Source organism: Dromaius novaehollandiae, chromosome 20, assembly GCF_036370855.1.
Source record: "Dromaius novaehollandiae isolate bDroNov1 chromosome 20, bDroNov1.hap1, whole genome shotgun sequence".
Classification (NCBI taxonomy): domain Eukaryota; kingdom Metazoa; phylum Chordata; class Aves; order Casuariiformes; family Dromaiidae; genus Dromaius; species Dromaius novaehollandiae.
Genome location: NC_088117.1, coordinates 13705438 through 13729282, shown reverse-complemented (window position 1 = coordinate 13729282; position 23845 = coordinate 13705438). Strand labels below are relative to the sequence as shown.

The 23845-nt window shown below is 42.9% G+C and overlaps 2 protein-coding genes and 2 long non-coding RNA genes across 17 annotated transcripts in view; 3 read left to right on the top strand and 1 right to left on the bottom strand.

Annotated features, from left to right (window-relative positions):
• Positions 1–15063, bottom strand: part of PBX3 (PBX homeobox 3) — a 107459-nt gene extending 92396 nt beyond the window's left edge. For 4 of the 6 annotated variants that reach the window (XM_064523996.1, XM_064523999.1, XM_064523997.1 and 1 more), the window contains exons 1-2: positions 13725–13921; positions 12715–12788 (exon numbers count right to left, since the gene is read on the bottom strand). In XM_064523996.1, coding sequence (XP_064380066.1) covers positions 12715–12788; positions 13725–13921 — 271 coding nt within the window. Of the gene's footprint in view, positions 1–12714; positions 12789–13724; positions 13922–14853; positions 14921–15014 lie in introns of those variants that run through there. The other 2 variants (XM_064524001.1, XM_064523998.1) reach the window with 2 other exon arrangements.
• LOC112983644 (uncharacterized) lies at positions 10709–14071 on the top strand. Of its 2 annotated transcripts, XR_010392420.1 has the most exons (3): positions 10709–12493; positions 13278–13517; positions 13613–14071. It is a non-coding gene; the product is annotated as an uncharacterized LOC112983644 (long non-coding RNA). The 2 variants fall into 2 exon arrangements; XR_010392419.1 differs by lacking the exon at positions 10709–12493 and having other exon boundaries at positions 12999–13517.
• A 191-nt stretch (positions 15064–15254) lies between the features above and the next one.
• On the top strand, positions 15255–17428 carry LOC112983624 (uncharacterized). Its single transcript, XR_003259275.2, has 2 exons — positions 15255–15605; positions 16957–17428. It is a non-coding gene; the product is annotated as an uncharacterized LOC112983624 (long non-coding RNA).
• Positions 17429–17741: 313 nt separating this feature from the next.
• MAPKAP1 (MAPK associated protein 1) overlaps positions 17742–23845 on the top strand; it is a 110054-nt gene continuing 103950 nt past the window's right edge. For 7 of the 8 annotated variants that reach the window (XR_010392418.1, XR_010392417.1, XR_010392416.1 and 4 more), the window contains exon 1: positions 17742–17912. The gene's annotated coding sequence lies outside the window, so the exon portion shown is untranslated. Of the gene's footprint in view, positions 17913–18214; positions 18231–23845 lie in introns of those variants that run through there. The other variant, XM_026100831.2, reaches the window with a different exon arrangement.

Genomic DNA, 23845 nt, shown 5'->3' with positions numbered 1-23845 from the left:
AAATGTAAAATATTAGAACAGTTATGCATGCAGGAACATTTACTTTTTAAATGAAAATATAACATCCCAATTTTAAAAACCATGTGGTTAAATCAAGAGAATGCATATAGAGAAAAAGAGGACATGAAATTTCACATGTGCTTAAGCTGACACTCTCTTTGCTTACAGGTATTGTATATATACTAAAATCTGATTGACTTTATTTAAGCCACAATACACATAGTGTGCCAGCAAACTAAAGACAAATGGTACAACCAAACAAAGCTTTCCGGCATGCTAGATGACTTCTCTGTATCCCAAAGGTACTTGTTCAGTGGCATTTTTTTTTCTATTTGTTATCACCATTTAACTTATTAAATATTAAAATAGCATAAAAATCTGCATTTTATATGAAAATCAGCAGTCAGAGAAAGCAAAATGTATCTAAAAAATACCAGGATGGAAAAATGCATTAATACGATTCGAACAAACTGTACTTTTGCTAGAATGCATTATTATCTGTTATGGGCAGTACTGCTAGAAAAATATTTTGAACGCATTCCCAGTATGAAGACTTTCACATTACAATCTTTTTTTAATCATTCAGACATACCTCTGCGAGCCTAAAAAGGGATTATTACAAATATTATGTTTTTTTATATTTTAATACGATTAATATTATAAGACACACAAAGATATTTGAAAGCAAGGATTTAAGAGAAATAAGCTGAGTAAGTAAAGCCTGTAAAATGTAATCAACATCACAGTAAAATATCAGGCAGCAAAGGTTGCCATTTAGCAAAGGCAAGGTAGAATTTTCACTAAATGCGTGGGGACAGGGAACGGCATTCACGCTGGGGCTAAAAAAAGTGTTTGTTGATGCAGGCAAGTAGCGAAACTTTCAGGCATATTTGTAAATAAAATCAAAATTATTACTTTAGCTCTATCCCCTGCTCCTTCACATGGGCCTCAGGTGGAGCAAAACGCGGGAGCCAGGCACTCCGCGTACGTGGGATTTGGAGAGTTTGCGAGTTAAATAGAGCAGATTTGCAAATGGCAGGATACTCTCCGCACCGGCGCGGTTCTCGCTCGGAGGCAACCGACGGAGCAGAGCTGCTCGGCGGCACTTGACAACAGCAGTGCTCCCACAATTGCAACCCTCAAATCCAATCAATCGTTGCTCTTTGCATTTCAAGCAGCTCCTGGCTGCCACTGCCTGAAGATAACTATTTTACCACCTCTGTCATGCCTAATTAACAAGTCAGATGTACAATTTAGAAATTTTGCAATTAACCTGCTAAAATATTGCTGGAGGATGCTAATTGTTATGCCAGTTGCCATAAAAGCTCATTTGCATAACTTATGTGTGAAAAACAATTATGAGCGGCGTTCACAGACGCGGTCCACAAACTGCTCCTAGCTACGGATGAGAGGGCCACAAAAACACTTAATTCATTGCCCACAAAATTATGTTCCCCCTTTTCTTAAACAGCATCTGTTTTGTGAAGCTATATTCATAGAAAATCCCCAAATCAACAATTAGAAGCATATGTAAATGTGCGATTACAGTTCTTTTTCTTCCACTGACAAGTTCCCCTCTCCGGGCGGCGTGCGGGTCCCGCGCCTGGCAGTGCCCGCGCGGCCCGCGGCCGCCCGCCGCCTCCGCTATCTCCTCCTCGCAGGAGCATCACTGGGGGCCACTTTAGCAACAAAGCAGCTAAAGTCAATTGTTTCTGCAGTGAATAGGCTTCTGTTCTTCAGCATATATTTACCGAGGCATTTAGGGCAGATTTTTACCATTAAATTGGAGTCTGTAGAACATGGTTGTTGTACAAATATTTACATTAGTGCTGACCACAGCCTTATTGCTGCACTTGCAGAGAACAATATTCCCAGCCCTGCCGCCCCGCTTCGGAGGCCCGATTTCAGTCCGCGGCTACAAAGGAGGCACGACTACGCTCGCTGCTTCCACGCGCCTAGTAATAAGCTTGTTTTATAGGATATTAGTGGCGGATGTACATCACTTTCATTAGGCCCAACCACGCTACGTTTTTAGCGCAGAAAACAAACACCCATTTTTCTTCCCAGGGAGAAGAGGAAGAGGACCGCGCGTTATTTGGGGTTTCTTTTTAAGCAGGCGGTTTGCTCGGCAAGTGTTCGTAGTCCATTAAATATTACTGAACTAAATGGAACCCTACAAAATGCAGCACAGTTCAACATCAGTGACATCACACCATCACACTGCAAGACAATGCTGCCTGCTCCTGCCCAAAATATTAGAGATTAAAAGTTATATAACAATCCTGGTGATTAAACAACAGCTGTTATGATAATCAGTCAGTAAAAGAAAATTGATTTGTTTAGTGCTAGCAACTACAATATTATTAGACTCTCAGTATATTGAAAGGAAGAAATATTTCCTTTATTGAACACAAAATGCCATAAATTTAGGTAAACCGAAATTAGTTCATGTAATACACTGACATCCAAGAATTTATGTATATAGAGTCTATCATTTAATTTTCAGACATTCAATTTCTATACTTGGTCACAGTCAAAAGGTCAAGAACCAACAAGTCAATAAGTTCCCAAGCTTCGTATCGATATCACGTCACTGCCCTAACAAGTGGAGAAGAAGTAAGAAATAATTCACAAAAAAATTCTCAGCTGCTTACGGGGGGCGAAATTCTCCCCAGCATCCCACGTGAGACCTGCGCACCAAGTGAGCCTACCGCAGTGCTAAACGCTAAATATTTCTGCAGCCTCTTGGCCCTGGGCCGGCTCTCGCCGTGGTGGCCCCGCGCTGGCAGCGGTGACCTGGGCAGAGCCGCCACGGCACCGGGGACAGGCTCCACTGCGGGGCCCCGTCCTGCGGGGCACGGGCACGGACACTGCAGCACTCTGCAGCTGAACAGTCCTGCTTTGCCTTTCTCTTTTTTTTTCCTTAACCCAATGCAACAAAGGGAAGAAATATGAGGTAGAAAAACTGATAGTTCCCACTCTATTTGAATAACAAGTGAAAACCTAAAAATACCTCCACTGCATGTTATTACCAACTGTATCACCGGGTTTTATAGTGACAGGACTGTGCTATAATTTCTGAGAAAACCTCAGCATAAAGCTCCATAAACCCAACCACTCCTGTAATGTATCACCTTATCTAGTGCACAATCATTTCCACAACTTTTCATGTTAGTATAATTTGTTCAAAAATGGTAATAAATATATCCTTGAAGTCAAATAAGAATCATTGCACAATCTACTGTAACTTGTTCTTACTAGTGACAGTTAATCTTGCACCAGGATCTCACGTAAAATAAAATAAGCAAACATTTTGGTGTTGTGCAATTACAACTGTTCACTGAAAGCACACTTCCTTCTCTAATCAACAAATACATGAAGCCATGCTTTAAATACCCTTTCAACTGTGTAATTGTATCTGTGAGCAGTTACCACCAAAGGAAAACAGTGATCCTCTTCTACGTGGTGAGCAAATGATCCTCTTTATGTACTAAGCAAAATAAGTATAAAATCAGAAAAGCCCAGTATCCTCTTGCTACAGGTCTAATCACGAATTAAAAATGCAAACATTCCCAACTGAAGCAAAGAAGAGTAGAACGTCTCCGGAAAGGCGGACCTGTTCCCTCTGCAGGAGGCGAGACCTCCATTAGGCTCGCAGTAACTTCAACATCGGACACTGCGAATGGTTCTAATAGCAATTTGAATTATACCAGTGCTCAATAAAATGATCCAATGCTCAATAAAATGATTGCGTTTCAACACGTAACACCAATATAACACAATCTTCACACGAGTTTCTGATCGGTAATATTCCTGTTTTATAGGTAGGACAAGTGAGACAAAGGAGGTGAGATCCCAGTGCTGCTGCCTTAACTTGAGCGAGATGGCAGCGAAGGCCTGGGGCTGCTCCTGCTGACATCACTACAGCTTCCCTCCCTTACGCAGTGGGAGAAAGTTTCTTCTCAAGGCAACAGCAGCATCAGGATTCAACTCCAAAATTGCAGGGCTTCATCCCCATGTACCCTCTCCACTAGAAACAATGGCTTTGGGAATGTGTTAGTACCAATAAAGGTAGGATTGCTCAGAAAGCATTTTCATTATTGAGTGCTTTTGTTCAAGAATCTGAAACTCAAAATAAGCAATTGGAGACAAGTGATGCTTTCTTTCGCTTTTTTGTGAGCAAAACCCAATTTTGTGGTTTCAGGGGCAATTTTGTTGTTCTTAATATCAGACTGGTTCACTACGGTAACCAAAGGAAGTGCTCAGATGCTTTGGACCAACTGGTTCAGGAGCTCCTGGGAGCAAAAAGCAACCAGGTACCTCGTGCTTTAAATGAAAAACGCAGAGAGGGCTCTTTGTTGATGGGGAGAAGGGCGTGTCGACGAGGAAGCTCCTACCTCCCATCGATACCGATGGCAGCGAAGGCTGGGCAGAGACCCACGGCGTGCACACGCGCCGGCCGCATTGCGTTGACATGAAAACCCCTATGGCTTTGAACAATTCACTGTGGTTCGTGTCTTATGTGGTTCATGTTAAAAATTTCCCAACAGTGATAGACTTCAGCTGCCAGGACCAGGGAGACCATGAGCATCTAGTACGAACAGCCCCCGCACAGAGCTCTGGGGCATTTTTTTATCCTTTTCCCTTTCTTTTAAATAACTACTGGGGCTCGTAACAAGCACTGTCACTCTAGCACTACTCCCTGACTGACTTGGCGACAAGGATGTGCGGAGGAGATGGGCGCACAAGCACACAACCCTCCGCCAGCGCTCGGGCAAAGAGCACCAGAGAGGCTTTGTTTTGTTCTGCTTTTATTTCTTGATAAGTTGTTGTCGAATTTCCAGAATTACTTCTCTGATATTTTTCAATCTTATTATAAAAGGAAAGCTAACCACAAAATGTAGTAAAGCAACACCGAGGCTGAATTAAAACCACAAAACCCAGGGCATTTTGAACTAAATCAGAAAACCTTGTCTTTGAGTCATCCTACAGCGTCCTAATACTGCAGAGGTCTCAGCACAGTGATCTTACGTATCATATATGCTCTAATAAATAGGTTCAATGAGTTGAGTTAAGGGCAGAGTTTAACTATTAACTCTGAATTTCCTTGCTCTTATGGCTGTAAGTCAATCCCTTAATGTTACTTTAACACAGTTTCTGGCAATTGAATAAAATCTATGGTCAATATTACAACCCCTTCCTTCCTTCCTTCCTAAATGAAGGAAAATATACGTGTGATTTACATAAGAAATCATGGGAAATCCTGCGGCTGAGTGGGAGTGATAAATGTTCGAGGCCTGATCGCCCAGGAATCCACGCCGACCATTTGGCTTCGGCTGCTCAGGCCCTCATTACACAAATCTCAGAAACAGTAAAGCTGGCAAAAATACCACCACGCAGGTACAGTTGTCAGCGCAGTAACAGTGAGCACTCGGAGAGGTGAGAATACAAAGCTGTAAGATATATCTAAAATAATACCGCAAAAATCAGATGACACAAAGAAGTCTAATCCTTGCCTTTTGTTAAGGTACAGTAACTGAGAATACAATGAAATTCTTCATGTTCAGTATCTCCCATTAGATCAATTAATATTCAGAGAAAGCCTTTAACATGAAGTTTAAATAATCATAGAAGGAGAAAAAGAACCACCAATGTTCTAGAAGCTTCTCTAGACCTTTCAATCAATTTTATTTATATGCAAAACCAAGAGAAACTCAGAAAAAACAAAGCTCCTCCTGATGCTAAAGCTCTCAATTTACTGACAGGCAAATGGCTTCATGCTGCCACTTAATCTCATTTCTTGCATAATGCCCTCTAATTAGCATATCAAAGTGAATTAATACTTCTAGGGCATTAGCAATGGGAAAATCTGCTCCAGGCTTCACAATAGCAGTTAAGCAAGAGCCAAGAAATCCTCAAAAACACCACAAACCACTTTGCATTGCAAAACTGTTCAATTTATTTATCCTCTCTCTCTAAACACTTTTACCGCACACTGTTTTACTACTGTTCACCAAACAAAATGATAATTGCCAAAGTTACCAGCATCTGTAATGCCTGTTTAGAATCTTAATTTAGATTGTATACTCGAAGATCTCTAGATGCTTTCATCGGCTCTATCAAATATAAAAGGATCTACTGAAAAACTATTATTCTTTAAAAAAATGTAATCGGGATAATATTATTAAATTCCATTTTACACTTACAATAAATAATTAAAAATCAAATAATATATGAAAAAGCCACCTGCTGGACAATGCAGAATAAGAGATTAGCTTTAAATGTTGATGCATGACTTAAGTATAGCCAAAGGTTTTGACCTGTAAACACATGATACAAAACCACCCCCCTTTCCAAGTGATTGATCTGTAGGACGCGTGATATTCAGTGATTCATATATTGTTACAAGTTCATATGACTGCGCAGTATGCATTGAACTCATCTTTAATAAAAGAATTTAAAGAAAGATACTTAAAATAGTATGAAATAAAAATAAATGCATGATTTTCACCGTATGATTTACAGGTATTTTTATCAAATTCCTGAAGCAATAAATGCTATAGCTGTTATACTCAGACACCAGACCATTTTTTCTTTAAAAAATATTTTGTCTATTTCGATCACCGATCACTTTGTTTGCAAAATATAAACTATAATTTATAAGCACGGACTAAAAAAAATGGAACTTCGTCATCTTAGTTTCCTCTACACATCTCTAAAAACAGAAGAAGAATATTAGGAGAAACCACTAGCATGCCCAGCGTAAACCCAAGACCGGAGTTGGAACACTAACGGAAGGCTAATAACAAAGAGTCGAAGAAAACGTCAGGGTCAGTGGGGTTTTCTGCATTTCTGTATGCAACACGAAGGCAAAAATAAAATATGGGGATAACAAATTAAATTATTATAGGTATTTATCTAGCACTTTGAACCTTTCTAAAGGATGTGCATTCTTGAAAAATATATAGCGTTCAAGTATCAGGCTTCATTTCCTTTCATATTTAATTCCCTGTTTACTTCCACTGTAAAGACAGCATTATGGAAGAGCTCTAATGTCCAGCTGAGAAGCACAATTCATCTGTTTGGCTGATGAACTACTCTAACTTTATAAAAGCATGAACTATAAGAGCTGACAGAAACTTTAATAATTTATATTAAATATTGATGTGAATTATTTACTCCATTCATACTTAAAGACATGAATTGCCTACCAGAGAAAAGCAAATGTGACAAAAGGTCAACACGATGGTGAAAAAAGGCAGGCTGTGTCAGGCATGTGTTATCTGAACCATGCTGATCACCTTGATAAGCGAATAGCATTAAACATGACTGCTGAGAAAACAAACAAAGCATTCTTCTCAGGGTGTCAATTCGGGAACACAAACAGCTACATCGAATTCGACCAGTGATACAAGGAAAGGAAAACTCCACTCGGGTCTCCTCGGATTTTGACTTATTAGTACACAAATTTATTATCCATTCTTATTATTCACAAAAATATTCATTGAACCATCATAGGTATGATGTTCAAGGAATTGTAAAACAGTCTAAAAATTCTAAAAAATTCAGGATAGATACAAACCGGACTATCTCTCTTTGCTATATAATTATTAATATAGCCTTCTTACGTATTTAAACATGGTATTACACATGAAAAAATTTAGTATGTGTAATTCTGCTTATATTTGTCTACAGTAGACGGCAAATATCATTATATTAATGCTTCACACAAATCAATATTTAAATTGAAAAAAGACAGCATAATATCCATATTATACAACTTTCTATCTTTCATTGAATGCTGTAGAAAGAAATAGAGCTTGATAAATGTGTTAAATCCCGTAAAAAAGGACTCTCTTGTATTCATTACCTGCTACTATGATAATTCATTTTGAATGCAAAAATTCCTTAACTTACAATAAGCATCCTAAAATACACCACACAGTAACCCATATCATTTAATATTTTCAAATAAGCAAGCTTGTGTCAAATTCAAAAATAAAATGAAGCACATGAAAAATATCTGTAAAATAAAATAATTCCCTGCTCCTACTTAAATTAGTATTGACAAGTAGGGTCCAAATGTATCCTTTATGGAGGGAAAAAAATGATCTGGAAACAGAGATCCTTATAATCAAGTTGAAGATTGTTGTTTAAATATAGCAAGGAGCATTAACAATGGTACGGTCTAAAGGTACAGCGTAGTTACAGGTTCTCTAAGACAAAGTATCGTGAATTTTTCTAGCGAAAATAATCACCAAAGCCGCCTGTTTTCTTAACCAAAGAAGGATCCTGTTAGAAATCTACCGAGAAAACAGATTTTTGATTATGATTGTGTTTGAAACAGATGACAAAATGACAATCAGATACTTTATTCAAATTATTTTTTACTGGTAGGACATTTATGAAGAAAAGCAATGCCATTACCATAAGGAGACTGTAAATGAGCTCACATTCTACTGCACGTCATCATTTGGAATACATTTACTGGCAATTAAAAAAAAAAGCATTCAAAAGTATAACCAATGATTCAATGAAAAATTTTGCATACCGAAGCATAAGAAAGGTAGCAAAAGCTAAACAATTTAAACTGAAGAAAAGATGTACGCACGTAATACACAATGCTGACTTCCTTATGTAGTCAAGGTAAATCCAAAATACGTATTTAGCAGCTTGATAAAAACACCATGGCTGCACATAAATATTTTAAATAGCTAAACTGAAGAACAGTATCATCACAATTGATATTTAGAAAATAGCTTACATACATACACATACATATATACATGTATACTATCAGTGCCATTTCATTGTTCCCTGTGAATCTTTTAATGATCAGTTAGGATTGCTAGTATTGCATATTATTATATATTATTGCAAGTTGTTGGCACTAAATGATAGTTTACAAACACTGAAAAGTTGAAATTTATATATGTGAGGAAACAGTCCTCTGATTCAATTTTTAAATGGCCACAGTGAAAAGGGGGGTTAATATTTTCAAATTCTTACAGCAGAAAATGTCAAAAATAAGTCCTTCTAAAGCTGGTTACCTAACAGGCAGTTTAAGGATTTTGCAGCATATTGACAAGGGGCGTTTCTAAAAGTGTTGGGCCATTTCCATCAATAAGGAGCTTTGCAGCAAGTAAGGGCACACACGATACAACCCTTTAATCATTGGAATGGCACTGCACGGCTAGTTACAGTTGTAGCAATAAAAATAAAGGTTTTAGCTTACATGGGGAACAGCAAGAAATTAACCTCATGGTTAACTTCACTATTCGCCTGGTTTTTGTATCTAATTTTTTTCATTCTCTAAAACAAAACTCTGCATGAGGGCAGGACATTTTTAATGAACATTTTCTTCCTCTCTCTTTAGACATAAAAAATAGTTCAACCAGCCCAACCAGCCAAGCAGGCCTTTCTCTTCCCCTGCGGACACCTCCTGCAGTCGAGAAGTTCATTAAGTTTTATGATCTTCCCAAGTCAGTCCTGCTTATAAGCCTCACAAAGGCCACAAATCTGGCAAACCATCATGTATGCCATTAGGCTTTACTAGTAAATGAATGCTATTTAGGGTTTGTGGTGACAGTAAATTAGGGTTTGGTTGGCAGCTATCACTGTATCTGCTGGATTTTTTAAATAAATAAATAAATGTATGTATGCACACACACATTTTTATAAATGTGTGTATATATGTATATAACTGATTTTTAAAGACAAAAACCAAATCATCTACCGGCACAATCCAGGACCTAATAATATGTCATTCCACTGGGAAATAATTGCAATTCCCTAACCATTTTAAGACTGTAAGAATTAATATATTTTCATTTCTATCTCCCTGAGAATAACCAGTACACCTCAGGTACAGCAATGTATTAATGCAGAATTAATCAAATTACAAACGGGAAGGATTTTTTAGTCGGCAAATAACAAGTATTTAGAAAAAGCAAAGGCACAAATCTGTTTTTGATTCCTACTGGTAGGCGCGAAAGAAGACAGATTGCTACACAGGTATGCAACAGATGTGACTGCGCATTAAGAATGTAACTTTAAGACTTCCAAGTGACACCTCGGAGAACAGATAAAATGAAACAAAACAGAGTCAATAGACTGTCACTTCCTTATCTCCACGTTTTATAATAGGGGCTTCAGGAAAACTTGGGTATCATTATTTCTTTGAACTAATTAAAGAAATAAGTGGCAGTTAGTTGTCTTTATGAAAACCATGCTACCTTGTGGTTGCCTCTAAGAATGCAGATACCACTCTATTAATATTTGTAAAGCTCTTACATGTATTATGCAGCACTTCTGAAAACTGAAATAAATGTCAAGCTAAATTCAGTAAACTCAGTGATTTGCTTTGTACATGGTAAATACCTCACAGGGGAAAAAAAATCTCCAGTTCCTAACCCTAAGTGAGACGGAAAGAAAAGCTGCTACAAAATGCCATGTGTCCGTTAACCCTTGAGGGAGAGCGGTAGGGTTGCTTCACCAAAATTGGGGATTCCACTACGTTTTCCCTTACTATCAGCCTCACAAAGTCCTCACTGACTGTACTGAAAACTACTAAAATATACAAAAATACATAATTCAATATAAAAATGACTTAAATATTGCATTACTTATTTCAGAACAGACGTGACTGCAATTACACTCTACGTGCAGGCTACAGCCTCCCTTTTCACCTCTCCTCCTTCTCACAGAAGGCAGAGATAAAGCCATCAGAGCAATTCCCACTGCCAACACCAAGGCAAACTTCGGTTCTGATTAAAAAGAATTAAATACCGGAGCATGACCCAGTTGCAGCCACCCTGAAGTATTTGGACCAAAAGACAATGACGACGGAAGGGGGGGCGGAGGAAGACCTCTGCTTTGATTGCATCTCAGGCTGTTTACCCTCCCAGTTCAGAACTGTTTGAGCTGTTTCCGATGAGAACAGACCGGAGGAAATATGCTGGAATTTATTTTCACTTTTCCTTTGCTTTAGCACAGTGACTGAAGTCTACACGGACATTTCGTCTGGACCGGGAGACCCCGCGCGACTGTCCCCCCGTGGGAACAGTTTGGGGTGGGGGTGTGGATTCCTCTCCATCAATCACTCCGTGCATTAATCCCATCCCTCCGCGCTGCTGGGGCTGGCAGGATCTCGCCTTTGGGCAGACGGACGCCTGCACTCTTTGTTGGTTCTGAGCTATTTTACAAAAGAGGTAACTTGCAAACTTGGCTCCGCTACTTGGAGCACAAAGGCAGGATCTCAACTTACAAGTTATCACCGAAACACCCAGAAACATTTTAAATCGCAAAATCTCCTGTCAGCTTCCCCCCTGCTTCTGAAATAGCAGCGGCCTCACCAAACACCCTCTGCCAGTAATCCCTGTTTCTGAAAAGACTTGTTTTTTTCTTCTCAACTCACCTCTGACATGTGGTTGACTATACTTTCCTTTGAAAACAGTGAGGCTAAGCCCTGTGCAAATAAAGTGATCGCAGGACCTACGCCTGCCTTCTTAATTGAAATCTGCCTGCTGCAAAATGTCTGAACACCAAGGGCAGGTTGCTTGGTTAGCTCTGGAGCAGGACGGGCAAAAAGTTTGGAGAAAGAGAGAAAACAAATACAGACCAAACACAGGGAGGAAGGGATTACGAACGGATCCAGGCAAAACGTAGGTACGTGCGGAAGGAGGGCAGAAGGGGGGATCATTCCCCTTATCCCTAGTAATATAATGCAATATAAAGCAGAATCAATCTTAATATTCACAGCACAGTCAATACCCTAGTGCCTAGCTGTCAGCAGAAACTAAAGTGGATCCCCAGTAGCAAAAAACCCCTTGGACATAAAGCAACGTAATTTACCGAGAACTGTGCACTTTTAGGCTCCTCAGATAAGACCTGCAGTAATTTCATGTTTGCTGTTTTCTTCTACAACCCTATTTTTTCGGTTTGCAATTAGGAGGACTGTGATTTAATTTCGGATATAACTAAAAAGGAAGACTACACGTGTATTTATTTTTAAGGGTTGATTGTTACAAACGTTCTTATTCTCATAATACAACATAGAACACTTTTCAAAATTCTCCTTAAAAAAGACGGGATTTCTCTGCAAATTCTCTGGTGCCGAGAAACAGCAAAAATCCCCCCAAACTGCCTCTAAGAAAAACGCGGGATTTATTAGCGTCTCATTAACGCGCCATGAAGAAAAACATCTTAGCACTTTTGCGAGGAAAATTCGTGGTCGGGGAAACGCCGCTGCCCGGGGCGCCCGCAGCCCGGCCGCGCTCTCCGCCAGCCGGGGTCGCCGCCGCCTCTGCGCGGGGTCGCCCCGCTCCGCTCCGCTCCGGGGCAGGCGGCTTCCCCGCGCCCCCGCCAAGGGTTCAGCTCCGCTGCCTCCCGAGCCGCCGGCCGGCGCCGCGGGCCCCCGAGGCGAGGCGAGGCGCGGCGAGGCGAGGCGCGGCGGGGCAGCAGCGGCGGCCGGGCCGCGCTGCGCGGCGGGCAGGTGAGGACGCGCCCGCGTTGCCGCGGCCCTGGCGGCGGCCTCCGCGCGCCGCGGCCCATCCGGCCCATCCGGCCCCCGGGGCGTCGCCGCGCTGCCGCCGCCGCCGGCCGGGCCTCGGCGGGCGCGGGCGCGGGCGCGGGCGCGGGGCGGGGGCCGCGCGGGCCGGCGCGGAAGGAGGGATCAAAGATGGCTGCGGCGCGGCGCGGCGGCGCGGCTCGTACCTGTTTTCTCCTTGATCTCGCAGAGGACACTGAACAGCGCGGGCTTCATGCGGTGGCAGTTCAGTGCGTGCTTCCTGAAAGAGAGCAGAGACAGCCGTTAGCCGCGGCCGAACATGGCGCCTCCCGCGCGGAGAGCAGCCGCGGCCCGGCCGGGCCGGCGCGCAGGCCGCGGGGGGGGCGCGGATGCGGCCGGGCGGCCCGTCCCGGCGCGCCCCGGGCCGCGGCCGGCGGGCGGAGAGGCGCCGCGGCCCGCGGAGCCCGGCGGCGCCCGCCGCCATCCGTCACCGCGCGGGCGGTGACAGCGCGGGGCCCGCCGCGGCCGGCGCCGGGGCCGGGGCCGAAGCCGCCCCTCGAGGTCCCTTTCCCCCCGCTTATTCCGCATCGCATTAGCGCTGTGCAAATCCCGGGCTCTGCCCGGGGTGTATAAATCACCGCCTGCCTCGAGCACTTTCCATTCCGCGATATTATAACTGATTTATTAAGGAGAGGGGGAACTTCCAGAGTTAACATTCTTTGTTTTGTATTTACTGTGATTTAAAACATCGAGGGTTTTCCCCCTGCAGCAATATCTTGTCAGCTTTGTAATTCATCTACCGCCACTTCGGGGGCAGGGAGAAGGAAAGAAAGAAAGTTACACTTCCTAACAAGAAATCAAAGCCTCCCGAAGAACAGACACATACTGCTGGATGGTGATTTTTAAATGAGTGTCAACCAGATAGTGTCTAAAGACATGGAAATGAGAATGGGAATATATCAGCAACAGCCTTCCACGCACTAGTGCAATAAAATGGAACAGAAAAATGGTATAAGCATCGCCTATTTATATATTTATTTTATAAAAAAAATCATTAAATAGCAACTTTGATTCTGCCTTTGCTGCTTGCAATTTCTCCTACAGCATTAAGAAGTTGCTCTAATCGTGAGACTCCGGGTCTCCGCAGAGGAGCAGGAAGGAGAGAAACAAAAACCACACACACAAAAAAGACAAGGTTTAATTAGACGAAACCAACTTTGCTTGTGCCTCATCCAGGCTTTGGTCAGTGATGGTCATGATCTGATGGAGGATGTCCCCGATGTCCTGCTTTCTGCCGTCGCCGTCTGCCCCTTCGTGTCCGTGGGGAGGAGGCAGAGCCATGCCCCCCTGCACCGAGTGGCCAGCCAGGTTCACGCCGGCCAGAGTCTGCAACATCCTGGACTGATCATCCATACCTCCTACCGCAGCCCGATCAATGCACTTTGAGACAGCAGCCGGAGAAGCGGCGAAGCGGGGGAGAGCCGGAGCTTCGCCGGCGGAGGAAGGAGGTTTATGCTTCGAAAAGAAAATGCGAATAAATCTCTGGCTCTCGTAGTCAATTCAGTTCCTGACTGGGTATTTTGTTCTTGCACACACACACTCGAGAAAAAAAAAGAAAACCAAAACAACAACAAAAAAAATTAGTATTTGTGTGACCGGATCTCAGTTGTTTATTCCACTCTCTTCTTCTTTCCAGTGCAGTAAATCACTCTCTTCTTTAGTTACAATCTTCTTTCATCATCATAATATTTGTGGCTTGGATAAATGAGTTGATAAGGTTTCTTTGCAGTTTTCTTTCCCTGGTACAATCTTCCTCCAAAGCTTTTTTTTTTCCTTTTTTTATTTTTATTGTTGCTTTTTATGTCTTTCCCCACTTGTCCAAAAATCTTCTTTGCAAAAAGACAAAATTAAAAAAATAGAAAATCAAAAAACTTGCTTTCAAATCCTTAAGAAGTTAGGAGGGTGGCAAACAGCAAAAACCACAACAAACCAAGCGAACACCCCCACCCCCAAATTGCAAACATAAAAAAAGCCAAGAAAACACAATCACAGAGGGAAAAAAAATTAATTGCCCTCCCCCCCCAAAAAATAACAAATGATCCCAAGTCTGTGCAACGGGGGTAAAATAGCAGCAATCAAAAGTTTGAACTTGTGCAAAGAAAAGAGCGGAAATAAAGGGGAAAGAACTGTAAAAAAATTAATTACACACTCTCTGCAAAGCAATGTGCAAAAATATCAGCCAGCTGGAATTTATGAGCCCAGCAGCCCAGTGACTGTGTGTGTTTTATGTTGTTTGATGGCCGCTTTGGTGAGGGATTGACAGTCTGCCAATGCCACTCACTCACCCTGCAGACGTGTCACCCTGTGAAGGAGGCGAGCGGCAGCGCGCGAGAGGGACGCGGGCGCCCGCGCCGCCCCGCCCCCGCCCGCCCCCGCCCCGCCCGCCGCCGCCGCCCCGCCCGCCCGCCCGCCGCGCCGCCCCGCCGGCCCGCCGCGCCTCGCTCGCCTCATAGGCCCGGCTCCGCGGGTCGCCCTCCCGCCGCGGCCCGGCGCCGGGGGCGCTCGGCGGGGGCGGCCTCGGCCGAGAGCGGCGGCGCCGCCGGCCAATGGCGGCGCGCGGGGGCGGGGCGCGCGGGCGGCGCGGGCCAGTCGGAGCCGGCGGGGCGGCGCCCCGCCCGCCTGCCCGCCGGCGCCCCGCCCCCCCGCCTCGGAAACTTCCGATTGGGCTGTTCGAACGGTCACGTGGCCGGGGCGAGCGCCCTCCGGCGCCGCCCCTTCCGTTGCCATGGCAACGGCCGGCTGCCGCGGCTGCGGCCTCGCTGCTTCCCGCCGCCGCCTTCGCGCTGCGGGGCCCCGCGCGGCCCGGGGACCCCCGGCCCGCCCAGCCCGGGGGCGGCCGCCGGCCGGGGCCTCGCCGAGCGGCCGGGCTGCGCCCCGGTCCCGGGTCCGGGGGCCGCGCCGGCAGCGGACGGTCGTCCCTGGCCGTGCCCTGCGCGCGTTGCCCCCTGCAAAGCCCTGTCACGAGGCGAGAGGCTCTTTAAAGAGGATTTTAAGGCTTAGGAAGCTGCGCTTTACAGGATGACCCTTCTGAAGCCAGGTTTTTATTTTAAATCTTGTCTTTCGGCGTATAGGCACAAACCGTTAAAAACGTGAGGAGGTCAGGGAAAGGTTAAGATATTTAGCATATGTTTTTAAAGTGTATTTAGGACTTCTATAAAGGGATTACACTTAGATCATCGCCATCGGAAAAAACCTGTTCTTTCTAAGAATACCTGCCCTGTGCGTATGCTCGTGGACAGTTACTTGGATTCTGATCACAGTTTTCACAGTTTGAGTAAAGCGTAAAGAAACTATTTCTACAGAGACCTCTCAAGTAAGAGAAAATCTTTGGAAGTACGGTGTTAAAGACCTGTGGTAGCAATTAAAACGATATTTCTTACTTTGCGTGCACTTTAACTGTGATGGACAGTTCCAGTTGAAGGAAGTCATGTCCGAACTAAAACCTCCTCCTTGTCTCTCTGACATTTCATGGATGTATGGTGACAACTCAAACTCAGTGTGTCTAAAACAGAGCTCTTAATCTTCCTCCTTGGCTTCTGCTTGCCTCTTCTCTCAATCATGGTTGACATCACTGTCATCGTAGCTTCACTCGGGACCATAACTTGGGCGTCATCTTTTTGGTCTGCAGCTCTTTACCATGTCGCATGCAGATTATGCTTAGCTATTGTGGCTTACTTCTGCATAACATAACTATGCTTTTACTGCCCCTCCAAGCAATTAACATGTTTGTTTAATTCCTCATTATCTTTCATTTTGATTACTGTAGCCTTCTCTGGTCTCAGCAAATGTGTTCTTAGTGTCATCCAGATTCATTAAGAATGCTACTCCAAAGATTTTTTTTATTATTATTTTGAATATTTCACAAAATAGATGAGCAATTCTAATGGGTAGTTGTTACTGAAATAAATGGGAGAGTGTTCTCCTGCTCCTTCCCTTGTGCCAGCCGTGGTACCCGTTTCACCCCATGATGATCCAATTCACCTCGCTAAATCACCAGCAAGATAGTCTTTTCTGGGTTATTTTTACTACTACTGGTTTAGCAGGCTCAGTCAAGTAATTATAGCATGGGATGACTGCTAGGGAATGACTCTCTATGCTCAGCTTCGCCTCATGGTTATGGCCTTACTCACGTTACCCGCTGCCTGCGACAGTCTCAGCCCCTTGTCTTCAGCTGGCCAGCGATGCAGCCTTTATTATCTGCTCTTCACAGTGTCAAACAAATATCTTCATGCTGGCTCCTTTGGCAGCAGTCTCTGTATAAATGTAACCATTGTCCTCCTGTAGTGCCTTTTTAAAGCTTGCTTTTTCTTGATGCATACAGCTGTTCAGAGACTGCTGGGTCATGGTTTGCTGATGAATTAACCAATATTGTCTCATTATTTCCACAGGAGGCAGACGGTATCAGCAAGTTCAAAACGGGTTTACACAAATTCATGGCCAACAGGCCATGAACAGATATGGAAAGGAGAATGGTTACTGGAAATACCCATTAAGATCTGTAATTCCGGATGGCGAGGAAGTTTGATGTGAAGGGACCACAGAGAGCGGCCAGGCTCGTCTACTCACTCAGAATAGCATCTGCTGTAGTCACTGCTGGCGACAGAGTAGGATTAGATGGACCATTGGTCTAACCCAGTAGGGCATTTCTCATGTTTTTAAGTGCTAACTGCCAGTGTGGTTAATTACATTTTTTGCAAGGGTTGTTATCTTTGCTTAAATGCCTCCTGTTTATGCTTCTATTTTCAGTGCTGTGTGGAAGGTTTGGTTTAAAACTATAAAACAGATAAAAACCCCATGGTGTTGCAGCAGGCCAAACAAGGAAACTGTGGCGAATTTGGAAATAAAGTGGAATAATCTCAACCACGAAAGCATCCTCTCTCCTTAATTTTCAGTGAAAAATAGTCAGAAGTTGTAACTGCCACAGGTTTCTTCATTAGATAAATCAAAAGCGGTTCATAAAATAGTGTCTTTACTTGAACGGTTTTACTCATTTCAAAGTAACCTTTTCTGCTATAAGTATACGTGTTTCAATGTAGACCTTACAAACGCGTCGCCGCAAGGACGCGCGTGCTAACGCTGCGCGAAGGCAGCGGGGCGGAGGGGCCCGGCCCGGCAGCGGAGCGGGGCGGCGGGGGGGGGGAAGGCCGCCCCCGGCCCTCGCGCATGCGCGCCGCGCCGCCCCAGGCACTTCCGGGGAGGTGCTTCCGGGTCGCCGTGTGCCCAGCGCTGCCGGGTCCCGCGGCGGCCCCTGGCCCGGAAGCGGCTGCGCGGCCGCCGGCGGGGGGAGGAGGCGGAGGCGCCCGGCCCGGCGCGGCTCCGCGGAGCGGTAGCGCCGGCGAGGCCTGTAAGTGCGGAGGGGTCCGGGGTCCTCGTCCTCGTCCTGCCGCGCAGAGCGGGGCGGCGCCCGGCCCGGCCGGCGGGGCTGCGTGCCCGCTGCAGCCCCCGGGTCTGCCGGTGCCCGGCGGGGCGGCAGGGCCCCCTGCCGCCGCCCTTTCCTCGAGTAAAAGCCCGTGATAAATCCGTGGGGCGAAACAAAGTAGCGTGGCGCGGCGGCGGCGGGATGCCTGGGGGGCGTCCGTGCGAGCGCGGCCGGCCGGGCCCTCCTCTGCGGTGCCGGAGGGGCCGTTCGCCTCCGCCGGGAGCCCCGCGCCGGTGCCGCCGGGTGAGTACAGCGCCCTGGGGAGCGGGGCGCGGCCTGCGGCGCCTCACCTGCAGGTTTACAGGTGGGGTGAACAGAAAAGGGTAAGTGAGCGTCTAACAGTGAAGTGCGAGGGAAGATGTGGGACGTGGGGCTAAAATCTTGGGAGCAGGGCACGTTACCAAGCAGGCGTATAGGAAGGGGCCCCCCAGCTTCTTGTGCTGGAATCAGAAACTGCATCAAAGGTTTGGGGCCAATAGTTGTGTTGTCTTTGGCCCTAGTACTCTCACTTCTTTCAAATTACTGATTTTGCACTTCATAGTCTAAGCTCTTGGTCAGTTCAGCCCTCTCTGGTTTGTTGCTTTGCTTGTCTGGGTATTTGTAAGGTGAGTGCTTTTATTATAATCACACTGCAATATTCTGTTGGATTGTGTTCTCATTTTTTCATGTACCTGACGAGTAGTGATCAAAACTAGCATTCTCACTGTAAGAGTATCAACAATGGAATTGTAAGTGTTTTTGAGGAGATACAGCCATAAGGCTTGGTTTGAGTGTTAGTGACAGCGTAGCGATTGTCTAGATGAGAAAGAGAAGAACCAAGCTTGGATTTCCTGAACATGTTGCTATGTGGTTTTGGGTTTTGAATGGTTATCAAGTAGGTATAAAGTTGGGAACTGGACACTGTGAGTTGTTCTTTCAAATTCAGAGCAAATCTGTTCATGTACACTTTTTGGATTATATATATGTGTGTGTGTATATATATATGTATGTAAAGTTGAGATTATTGTCTTCATACAGATGGGTACAGAAATTACTGAAGTATTCGTTAACTATTTCTTTTTCAGTTGTGTTCCAAATCTTTCTTGTTACAGCATTTCATCTTCTATTTATTAGTCTAACTGTTTCACCCAAACACATTAAATAACCTTGTCTGCTCTAACAGCTCAGTTTTACATAGAGATTTTCCTTTTGATCAACAGAGGTCTCGGAAGGTTAAGCAGCTTGACAGAACGATCTGCGCTGTGCGTTCTATAGCACAGACTTTAGGAGTGTGAGAAATAGACCAGCATATTGAAAGATCACAGTTAAACTAACAAACAGCGGAACAAATGATCAAAATGCAGGTTGCACGTCTCCTACATCGGTGCAGCCCTGTGTGGGACCAGCAGACTGCACGTGTGGCAGCTCAGTCGGCACTTTGCTGGGGAGAGGGAGGAGTGGCACTCGCTGAGGACAGCGGAGGGAGAGCTCAGGCTTGCTTCAGCTTCTGCCTGCCTTCACTACTGGGACACGCAGGCTGTGTGAGCGTTGGGATCAGGGAGTTAGGGAGGGCTGTGGAAGCAGAAATGCCACAATGCTGGTCATAACAGGGCATAGAGTGCTGTTGCGGTAGCATCAGTACCTACGTACTCTTTGTATCATTTAGCACTGGAGATGTTCATGAGTGTGGTACTGCTTTATGATTGAAATGTATCTTGCAGTGAGTTTGGTGTCTTACGTTTTGCTAGCAACAGTTCCCTGTTTACCTGAGGTCTGACCAAATGAAGGCATTCTTGTTAAACAGTACCTTTGACAAGGTTCCCAGTATATGTTTTAATATTATTTGTGTGTGTGTGTCTGCTGGGAAGCTTTATTAAACTGTGGTATTTAACTATTCAGTTTCTTTTATTATAAGAACACAAGGCAAATCGCTACCTTGTTTCCTTATTGCTTCAGAAGTGTTGTTTCTAAATCCATAATTCTGAAAACACAACAAAGTCCCTTATGTGTGTTTTGTGTGCTCTGAAAGAGGAAAGCCCAAAAACTGGTCAATTTGAAAATTAAAAATCGGAGAAAAGGGAGATTCATCTGTGGTTCGGCAAATGTGAGTCTGTCCAGCTACATTTGATTTAAAGTCCTAAAGGGTCTTGATGTCTCAGAAGTTTTTTAAGCAGGTATTATCCTTACAAACCCTTGTGTAAGTTAGAAGCAGCTTGCACCCTGTTATGTTATGAAAAAATAGGATTATGATCATTCTTGTACAAACTCGCTATATTGTTATGCAATAAAAAATAGACTGGCAACAAACTGAAAATATATCAAATACAAAACTGCTTGTTCCAGTCTGTGCTTCTGTTTAGTAAGCAAATACTACAGAATATATATATTTAAAAAAAGGAAAACAAACCCTGACCTTTCATTCACATTTTAACTCAGATGAGAACAACTATAGACTAGGAATTAGAGATAGCATTGGTAAACTAAACCAGGAATATAGAGGAAAGTTGTCAGAAATTATTATTTTTGAAGTTAAAAAAAGTCAATATTGGAAACCAAAGGATTCTTAAAAGCTGTTGGAGTTAAATTCTAGTAATCTACTTTCCTTCTATATCCCTTTTATTTCCTGTGTACCGTTAAGTGCATGCATTGCAGTAAACTTTATTCATGACTAGAATCCTGGCTACAGTGTTCAGAACGGGCATCTACATTTATGAATATACTTTTACCTCAAAAGATGTAAACAAAATGAACTCTTCATATAAAGTACTTCTAAAGGTGTTGTCTCTCTAATCTAAGGCTACAGAGAACTGAAACATGATACCATGTTGAAGAGCTTTACCTGGAAAACGACGACAGGAAGGAAGGATTATTTTACATTTGGAAACTATCTTACTATACCCATTCCAAATAAGCTACAAAAATAAGTAATCTAGAAAGGAAAAGTATACTGTTGGTGACATCTGGCATTTCTTTTTCTGGTAGTACTGTTGTAAGACAGGACCTTGGAGTATAATTCTGAAACTGTGTCAGGCAGTTGGAGTGATAATATGATTTTCAGTTAATCTGATCATATGGTTGCATCGCAGCATAAAAGTTTTGAGATTAGACTAATGAAGTGGCTGAACAAATATGGGTTTCTGTCATATGATCAGATAACTAACGGGTTTCAGCTGGATGAACCAATTGCACATCGGTATAAAGGAACAGCAAGCAGGTAGTCTAAAGAACTTTGAAGGTGGCCTTAAAAAGTCTCTTCCTGTCTCTTTCAGTATTACACAGGCAAAAAACGATATGTTGAAGCTTTCTATTTTGGTCAGATTGAAGTTTGTACAGGGCACGTGTAAAATAATATAGGTGAAGGTGTTTGTAAAATTTATAGAGGTCTTATTTTATCCTTCTCTTTGCAAATAGGTATATTATGGTGTTAATAGGAATATTAAAGCTTAATAAATTGTCTTTAAAGCATTTTAGGCATGTGAATGAAAAAATCGTAGTTCCATGTCAAATTGTTTTGCCACACTGTTCTAAGTATTCCTTTTCAGCTTTCTGTGCGAGAAAAAGAAGTTCATTCGCCTCATTTGTTATAAAATGTACAACGTATAGTCAGCTTCACCAACTTACTGGCAGTGACTACTGTTCCCTATTTCTTTAATTAAAAAAAGAAAAAGGTGTTGAGCAATAAAAATGAAATGGAAAATTACAATGGAAAATTAAAACATACTCTGTTTTAGTTTGTTGTTTTAAAATCACGTGCTACCTCAGAAAAATAAAGTCAAATACTCATATTTTTCCTGGCTAGTAAATTCTGATTAACACACATACTGTGAAATCAGGCAATAGTAATTTCAGTGTGTTGGGTCATTGCAATATGACTATATGACATGGCATGTGTAATGTGTGTTAGGTAATGTTTGCTAGCCAGTATGAAAAAAATAAGCATAATCATCGACATTAAAAATTAAGCAAAGTGTTTGCACATATTTAGATTAGGCAAAAACCAGGCAAGATGCCGCTTTTCTAAACTGCTTCTATCCAAACCATTCAGTACAATATCAGAATGAAAAATGACAACACTTTGTCATCTGTTCAAATTGATATTGCACTCTTTGCAGTGACAGCTGAAAAGGCCCACAGGTGCCATATAAAGAGGTGACCATGTTGTCATATTTCATTTAGGCATCCCTCTGCAAAGCCATAATTACCTAATTAGGTTGTTAATTAGGAGATTAGCATTTCACTATATTGATAGAATGCTCTTTGCAGGCATGAGTCTAGATACAGATTTGTCTGCCCTAATTTATAATCTCTGCATTTTTGTATACTTATTTATTTGGTTAAAATCTTGATGCAAGAAAGCTCAGGTTAGCTGAGAACCAGCTTTTTTTTTTTCCTTTTTCCCCCCAATCAAATGAAGATTTGACAAGATCAGGGAACAATTAGTAGTAGACTGCTTGTTTGGAAACTCCCATATTCTCTCCCTCCTTCCCTAAAGCTCAATAAATAAAATATTGGAGTTGGTATAATTTGCATCCTGATTGATATGGCAACAAAAATATAGCCAAATTCCAAGCAATTCATAAATACAGAAAAATATATCTAATGCCAGATTAATTTACAGGTTTGTAAACTAGCAAAGAATTTGTTGGAAGTTATGTGTAATGTGGTGTTCTCTCATCATAATTTTCAAATTCCAGTTTCACTCATGAAAGAGCATCTCTTTAAATGACTTTAAATAATTATTATATTTACTTTTTTATGATAGGACCCAAAGCATGAGTGACAGCTTCTCTAAATAAATATTCATTCTTATATGCACTTGAGCTTGCGTTGAAACATCAGGTTGAATTTTCCTATATTTTGGTTCACTTTCCTTTATCCTGCATGCACAGGAGTCTCTCTGACATTCAAGGATTTTGATTATTTGTACTGCTGGAAATGTAGATAACCAGAACCATTTCTTCTGCAATTGCAGACAGAAGTTAACTGTGAAATTATTTCACGTAACCTGAATCATAAATTTTGAAGTATATTCTTACCATTCTATTTCAGCTTGTGTGATGTGGGGGGGGGGGGGGAATCAATTCTTTATTCTAATCCACCCATTTTTTTCATTAGCCTTTAAGATCACTTTAAAGAGCTGCAGTCAATGAGAGGTGTTTAAGTCCAGTGACTATGGAAGCCCTTGAGCCATAAGATGACATGTAATGTTATACAATTTTTCCAGCCTGCTGTATTTTGAGATTATTGGTAATTGTTTTGGATCCAAGTTGCACCTTGTAGAAGTGGAATCTCTGTTTGAAATATTTTCCTTTAAATTTAATAGGGCTTAATTGTTTGTCAATTCCTCCAGGGGGATAGTCATTTTAACTATACTTTCCTCTGAAAAATTGTGACCTATGTTTGTGACATTCTTTGCAGAATAACAGACAGGATTTTTTTTTTCTGCTTCTCAGCTTGTATTTTTGCAATTAGAGAGGAGAATGACCTTGCAGGAATTAGCTGGAGGATTTTGTGAAGAACTCGCAGCTGCTTTTAGACGTTTGAACCAAAATTATTTTTTTTATTTATTGTATTAAAATAGGTAAAATTTCAAAGTTGTACCTCTTTCCTGTAGCAGAACATTTTTAGTTGCTAAAAGCTTTCTCTGAGTTTTATCACATATGCTAGCTTCTTTAGAGGTCTGTGAGTAAATTTTCATCCGTCTCGTACATGATATATTTTAAAGTATGGAAGGCACAAATACAAAATTTTTTGGTGAATAATTTTTTTTTATGCCCTCTGATTGTAGCACATCCTGAAAAGGTAGCATCAACTTGCCATTTTAGGAATGATAGTCCTTTAGTTGAAGATGAGCCAGTGGTAACCAGACTGTATTTGGC